At 39.8% G+C, this 7,439-nt stretch overlaps 1 protein-coding gene across 1 annotated transcript; it reads right to left on the reverse strand.

Annotated features, from left to right (window-relative positions):
* Positions 1–222: 222 nt before the first annotated feature.
* Positions 223–7,034, reverse strand: LOC311256145 (beta-galactosidase-1-like protein 2). The gene is made up of 19 exons (XM_084350985.1): positions 6,942–7,034; positions 6,525–6,710; positions 6,225–6,293; positions 6,009–6,104; positions 5,819–5,927; positions 5,620–5,712; positions 5,440–5,521; positions 5,061–5,125; positions 4,787–4,871; positions 4,329–4,466; positions 4,153–4,233; positions 3,903–4,009; positions 3,290–3,436; positions 3,096–3,167; positions 2,306–2,384; positions 1,692–1,779; positions 1,248–1,362; positions 794–910; positions 223–680 (listed from the first exon to the last, which is right to left on the reverse strand). The coding sequence occupies exons 1-19, from the start codon at positions 6,983–6,985 to the stop codon at positions 570–572; spliced, it is 1,884 nt and encodes a 627-aa protein (XP_084207111.1). The 5' UTR covers positions 6,986–7,034; the 3' UTR covers positions 223–569.
* Between the last annotated feature and the right edge of the window lie 405 nt (positions 7,035–7,439).

Here is a 7,439-nt window from a genome sequence, read left to right on the forward strand (position 1 = left end):
GAAGGATGAGAGGACTTATTTCTGTTTCCGTTACTACGCTTTGTTTCTGGCTGCGTGTGGTTGGTGGTTGGCTTTTGTGAATAAGCGTCGTTCGTGTGAAGGACAAGCCTTTGGTCCAATGAGAAGCTGGTGCAGGCGTGTCACAGTGTAAAAAGGTTCAGACAAAGTTATTTCCATTCAGAGCAAAGTTCATGCTGGAGTAAGAATAAACAAAACAGGTCAGACGGTGTTGCACTGTTGAGTTTAAGGCAGCAGAATGAATGGCAACATGCCCAGGTATATAAATGATGTTACTGACAGAGGTTTCTTGTTTATGCACACCAGCAAATCTTGTAGAAAGAGAAAATACATTTTAAAAAAAGGTCACAAATAAATCATTAAAAAAAGAGTCAATGGCAAGGTATAACATTTCACTAAAGCTCTGAATGAAAAATAAATAAATAACCATACTGCTGTACAATAGCAATTGAAAATATCATGGCAAGTAAATCTAGCTTCAAATCATTGACAATAAAAGCCAGTATCATTAAACCGTGCGTCAGAGTCTGTGTTGTCGCTGTACATTGTTTTTATAGCAGTGTGCAAAAGGGGAGTTTGTAAACATCAATTGTCTTTCCATGATCAGGACTTTCAGCAAACAGTATTTTGTCGTCCGCTTTTTGCTCCTCGAAAACAATAACCTGAAAGAGAAAATAATTTTTTTATGAACGTAATCTGCCACAAATTGTGTAGGAAAAATGGTAGAAGCAGAGGCAAACTTCACCTGAGTGAACCTCGAGCACATGGTGTTTACCTGATTCTCTCCATTTCTGAGCCAAGCTCCTGGGAGATAAAGGAAATGCTGGGGGCCGATGGACCAGTGACGCCCGAGGTTCTGCCCATTGATGAACACGACTCCTTTACCCCAACCCTGTGGATGGATGCACTGGTGTGATCAGTGAATGGACAATTTGGGAAGTCTACCAATTAACTACATTAAAAACATTGAGCAGTAAAATGTAAGGCTTGAAACATGTTCAGGGTGCTTCACAATGTTTTTTTTCTCAATTAAAGCATACATACAGATGTAACACAAAGACTAAGCTGCTGCATAACACTGTACATACACTCTTATTAAACATGCAATGCAACTACTGCTTTTTCAACATACATTTGAAATAGTAGAAATAGTAGATCAGTGTGTAACATGTCCTAGCTCTAATAGATGCAGTTTAAAATAATAAAAAATGACTGGCTGTCCTACTCACAGGGAGCCTGATGAAGGTGTCTCTGGGGGGATTGTCCACAAACAGTCTGGCCTGGAAAAATCCTGGAATGGAAGCTGACTTGAGGTCAGACTTCCACTGACCTGAGCTCGTTAATCTGAAACAAGATCAAACATTAATTTGAAAAACTAACTGTATTCATGTTAAAACTGAAATCAATGTGGCCTTTATGAGGCAATAAGCAGTTGGCAAATCATGATGAGTTCTGCAGTACAGTTATTGGTTTTATAGGCTTTGTGATGAGGTGATTGGGTCTAAGGCTACAAAAAGGCAGCTAATCATATACATACACCACTAAACACCAAAATTTGCTAAATTAATTTGCTTTATAATTTACAACCAAGAAACAATCGATCTAGTATCCATGAAGAGGTTAAGTATTCTGGACATTTTCACAGAATGAAAACTTAAACTCAATTAACTAACCTTTTCATAAAGCCTGGCTTCATATCTAAACAGAAGGTGGTAAATCCTCTCAGAGGGGTGTGATTTAACAGAACGTCTCCCACAATACCTGTTATACGATATGAGACAAAAATATGCAGAAATACCAGCAGGTCAAACACGGTTCACAGGCACATGCTCTATCCTATGTACAGTAGGTATTGCATCGGGGTGGTGTCCCAGAAAACATAGCATAGGTCAGAACGTTTTTACAGGCTTAAATAATGTTAAAGGAGTAACTGCCGACTACAGCTGCCATTAGCTAGTTAGCTCAGTTAGCCGTGCAGCTAGCAGTCTGGACTGGGAGCTCGGGGAAAAGTGAGAGTGTTGGTGTTTAGCACAGCAGCTTTTGACTGTGATGGGCCTTGGCTAGCTGGTTAGCATGCACTATTCAGTAGATATCTCTTCAATGATACATACACGTCACAACAAAAACATCTGTTGATAAATTCAACAAAAAAAATCTTACATATTGCACTGCAGTACATGTTAAGAATGGTTTGACTCAGGTCTGAAAATTCTTTTTAATATGTCAAGTCTGACATATACATTAGCAATACACAATCAGTAGTAATAAATTCAGATGACTGGATTACCTTTGCGCTGTTCATCCAGAGCTTTCCCATAATTCACTCTTCCACAGTTCTCCACAAGCAAGCTCAACGTCCTCTCTCCCTTCCATACACAAAACAGAATGTCATTCGGAAAGTTATTCAGCAATAAAAAAGAGATCGCCACGAGACACTCCGGTATTTCTGTCCTTGTTTGAATATGGCAAATGAAAATAATGAAAATAACAGAGAATAGTCTGATAGGGCCGACATGTACAGTGTCTCAGAATCGCATGTTGTTGTAAGTTCTACTAATTCCTGTTGAGCCCACTTAAAAGTTCCAAATTAAACATATTGTAATTAAACTGTATATTTCAATCTGTGCCTCACTGTAATGACTGCCAGCTGTTGCTGCAGGTTTTGTTGAATTAATCATAATACTGCAGAAAAAATGTTTTTAATTAATTGTTTTTCAATTATGAATAAGAAATATACAAGTGAGTATTATGCTATCCTGCTATAACAGAAGGAAACATGGACTAATTTGATTATAAATTACCCGCTTGTACCTGGACACCGTCTCAGCAAAACACACAGTCTTTTCTAGGCAGCAGTTGGATATCAGCTATGTAACAGATATGAACAGTGACCAAAACCCACTATACTGTATCAAAAATCCTCTCACCCCAAGGAAAAATTTTAAGACTCTTTAGAAAAAATCTTTCTGGGATGCTTTAGACATATGTGCCCTTGTACTTCAGTGATTACCCTCACCCTAAATCTGATTATAATTTGAATGGAGGGCATGTTCAGGACCCATAGAAACAGTCAGTACCTTTCCATCAGGGAGTGTCAGCTCATGAGTCTTGTAGTCAAAGCTACCAACACATTGCCTGTCCACAAAAACCTAAAATACATCAAAAGTCACAATGACAGGATTATGTTAAACCATCTTGTATAACATTAGAAAATGTATTTTGAAACTATATAATGCATGTAGAGTATGTGCATCTGTCTGTGGGTCCTGACCAGTGCTCTGTCTCTGACGTTGTTCTTGGAGTTGAGGGCTCCTCCACTGGTGATGGTGGTCTCATACAGTGTGTAACCGTACGACTGACCGTTGTTATTGTTGACAGGGAGATTCTCCATGTTCACCGGGCTCTCTGACCTGTGTGGCTGAATGAATAGTCAGACATTAATACATTACATGTAAGAATTTGGCAGAACACATCAGTAAATATGACCTCTGAAAACAATGAAATGTAATCTGTATCTGTGGTTGCCATCACTGCCGGAATTAGGAAGCTCCATTCTCACTGATGAAAATCACAGAAGAAGGACATTGCGACAGACTTGGAATAAAAGAGTATGTGACAGAAACTTCCAAAAAAAGACAAGCAAGACTGCTGACACCTTGATGTATGGCCGAAGTTGCGTTGCTAGGTGTGAGGCATCTGTCTCAGACTTGCGTGCTGATAACAGAGATGTTCTGTCCGTCTGAGGCTCACCACATCTTTCAATTTGCTCTCAACCCAGCAGGGCTCCTATATCTATCCGACAGTAGTGTCTATACGGTGTTTGACTACAGCATTTTCCATTCTGTGGATTATATAATCAGCTGTCACACCAGACAGGTGCTCACCTTGTCGGTGAAATGCAGGCTGTCCCAAAGTGACAGGTGGCGCTGGATGACAACGGGATCGTACGCTTTCCTCTCCTGAGGAGAGGGCACTTCAGGAAGAGGCTCAGCTGGAACAAGAGTTGATAAAAACCTTTAATTAATGCTAACTCTTACACACTCAATGAATCATCAAATTAATTGCTAGGTGTGCATATTTTCTCATTGAATTGGTAATGCAACTGATGCAGGTGGATGTTTCAGAGGACATTACAGTGGTACTGGCTGAATAAATTCCTCAAGAGTTGATATTTTGGGGTGTAATCTCCAGCCTCGGATAGCGGAGCATCGTAATCTGCAGTGAAAACGTTTGCAGTGAGAAGCAATGCATTTGTAAAGGGAAATTATATTCATCAAAAATTTGAAACATCCTTTGTTCTCTGAACCAACCGTAACTGGTGACCTGAGGTTTGTAGGTGCCAAAGTCCATCGCTCCATTCATGAAGCCAAAGCTGGTTCCCCCATGGAACATGTACAGATTAATGGAGACACCTCTCTCCAGGATCTCTGACACAACGGCCAGCATGTCTGCGAACCACATGATAATAAATGACCACATAATACACAAAGTGAGCCAAAGAGCAATACACAGCAATGAGTAAGTTGTTGAGTGTGGCAGTAATGCTCCTCTGTGCCGGTTGAAATGTCCTTGAACGATACCTGAACCCCACAACTCATGAGAGATATTTTGAATTGCCTGCATAAATGCTATCCAAAATCACACACTGGCCATTCTGAAGCTTATAAGTGTGTGAGTGAATGAAGGGAATGCAGAGCGATGCTGAAAATGAGCAGCACTCAGCAAAAATGTCCAGAGGAAAAATGCTGGTTGAAAAGTGTTTCCGTACCCTCAGCGTGGAACACGTGGTGATGTTCTCCCCAGACGTCAAACCAGCCAGACCAATACTCCATCACCATTAGAGGTTTCTGGGGCTATGCAGAACATATGCCTTTATTACATACATATCTTTCCCTTGATTTTAGTTTAAGTTTAATGCTCTTACACAATAGTCTAATAAATGCAAAAGCAGAAATGAATGACAATGGGGTTTTTTTTTGTTAGAAGTTATCAGTAGTGAGTCCGAAGGTCACATTGGAAAGCTACCCTTTATGACCACTTACCTGCATGTCAGCTAAGTACTGGATAGCTCCGAACGACAGTCTCTGAAGGTTTATTGTTTTTAGAACTGAAATAGGCGAGATAGAAAGATTTACAGCAAATGAAGCACAGTCAAACAATCACAAAGCACATCATGTGTTTTAATCTACTCTACATCACACGGTGCTTTTTTGTAAAAGATATCCTCAAAAAGTATGTTGATTAACAACATTCCCTCATAATGTTATAAGAACATAACTTGGCTGGCAACAAGCTTCCCTCAAAATGTTGGAAACAAAAAGTAATTTCTAGGAGACAGGGCTGCAGAAATGATACACTTTAAGGGGTAAATGAAAAAACACTAAAATGCATGTTGACTCAAGGGTTAGTTATCTTCATTACCCCCTTCCATCCCTCCATATCTCAAGCCTTCCCAGTTATCTGAAGTCAGCAGGAGCTCCTTGATTCCTCTGGACTGGAGACACTGCAGGAAAAAAGTATTGTTTGCATAATATGTGAAATGAACTACATTACAATGTATTGTAACAATTTCAGTGATAAAAAATAAATCAATAAACTCACGTCCTTTATAAGCGGCATGTACTTCTCATCTTTGGCGTATGATCCGTACTCGTTCTCCACTTGAACTGCAATGATTGGGCCTCCGTCTTCAAACTGAACGAACAAACAAGGAAAAATATGTTTACTTGAAATCCCCACTTATTCCTTCAGGAAATGTTGACAAGAAAAATGATTTTAAAAAAGTTTGAGTTTAACTTACCATCAGAGGTTTGATAACAGAGACAAGCTTGTCAAAGTAGAGGTTGACAGCATCGACAAACCCAGGATAAGTTGTCCTCAACTGCATGAATTTATCCTGTAACAACCAGCTGAAAGAAACACAAGAGCAAAATTGGTGGCTTGCTAATACTATATGGTGATATTTTAAAGCAATGGACAGAGGATGTTACCTAGGCAACCCACCCAGGTCCCATTCAGCGCAGATGTAAGGTCCAGGACGTAGGATCACCCACAGACCCATCTCTGCTGCTAAAGTGACATAGGCCCTGAGAGAGGCAGAGACACCTTCTGCTTCGTTTAAGAAATTAAATATGAACTATTCTGCATGTCTTTTGGAAACATTAAACAAACTACAAATAGAGAGAAAAAGAGTGTGAATGCTGTACTTGAGGTCCAACTGATCCTGAAAGTTGAATGTTCCTCTCTCCGGCTCGTGCAGATTCCACGGCACATATCTGAAAAAGTGAGCAAGAAAACAATTCTTTGTAGCTTATATTATATTCTGCTCCAGTGGTTCATTAAATCCTTGTTTTTGGCTAGTTTCTGTTGCATTTTAACGTGAGCTGTTTCAACATTGCATTTTATACAAACACATTTGATCTAATCCGATCTGTGTTTGACCTTCTGCAGCCAAAAACAGTGAAAATCCTGCTCAGTCAAGTTGTCAAGTTGCAGTGGGAGCCTACGTTGTGAGAGTATTGAGGCCACAGGCCTTCATCTTCAGCAGACGGTCCTCCCAGTAGGCTCTGGGGACTCGGAAGTAATGGATGGAGCCACCCAGGATGCGGAAGGGCTCTCCCTCCAGAGTGAACTGAGACGAGTTGGCCCTTAGACCCTCGACACGACTCATTCTTCTCACTTCAGGGGGATGCCTGTCGAAAAAAAATCCACCTTTCAAGCAGGTCAGATGTGTTGGATAATAAAATTCAAAGGTAAACAGAAGTATTGAAACATTTTAACATGTTGTAACAACTGTAATAAAAATTATATATAACAAATAGTAAGCTATTAAATTATGCATTTGATATATTGTTCACAGTGTATTATTTAAAAGGAACTGCACAGAAAATGATACATGAGCATGATTAAAAGTAAAAACTTACCGAGAAAAAGTCCCAAATGCTAAATAACTGAATATCCCAATCATATAAAAAACATTGTCACAGCTGTACCTTGATGCTGAGCTTGTCAGGGTGCATTTGAAGGGAGGATGGTGCTGGGCGGCCTCGAACGCTGTGGATAAGGGAAACTATTGTTGTTTCAGAACAAAAATATAATAGTGCTCTGTCTCTGTCCCCCTCTCTCTCTGTCTCTCAGTAGTGCTCAGTCAGAGCAGGGAGGCGTTACATTGTTCACAGTGATACTATAGTTTACATAAACACTGTAGGAATACCCTATAGTGGCTGTAAATATAATTACAATCCTACAGATGATGGATTATGTGTGAATAGCAATATGTTAGAGCGCAATATCATATGTGAGTGTGTCATGTTATTAGGCCTCTGTCCCTGGTAGGATAGTTGAGGTGTTTATTCTTCATTGCCTCTCAAAGTACATCAACATTTTATGATAACTGATGAGATAAAATGTCAAAAACAAAA

This window comes from Pagrus pagrus (genome assembly GCF_965226575.1).
Source record: "Pagrus pagrus genome assembly, chromosome: 4".
NCBI classification, from domain to species: Eukaryota; Metazoa; Chordata; class Actinopteri; order Spariformes; family Sparidae; genus Pagrus; species Pagrus pagrus.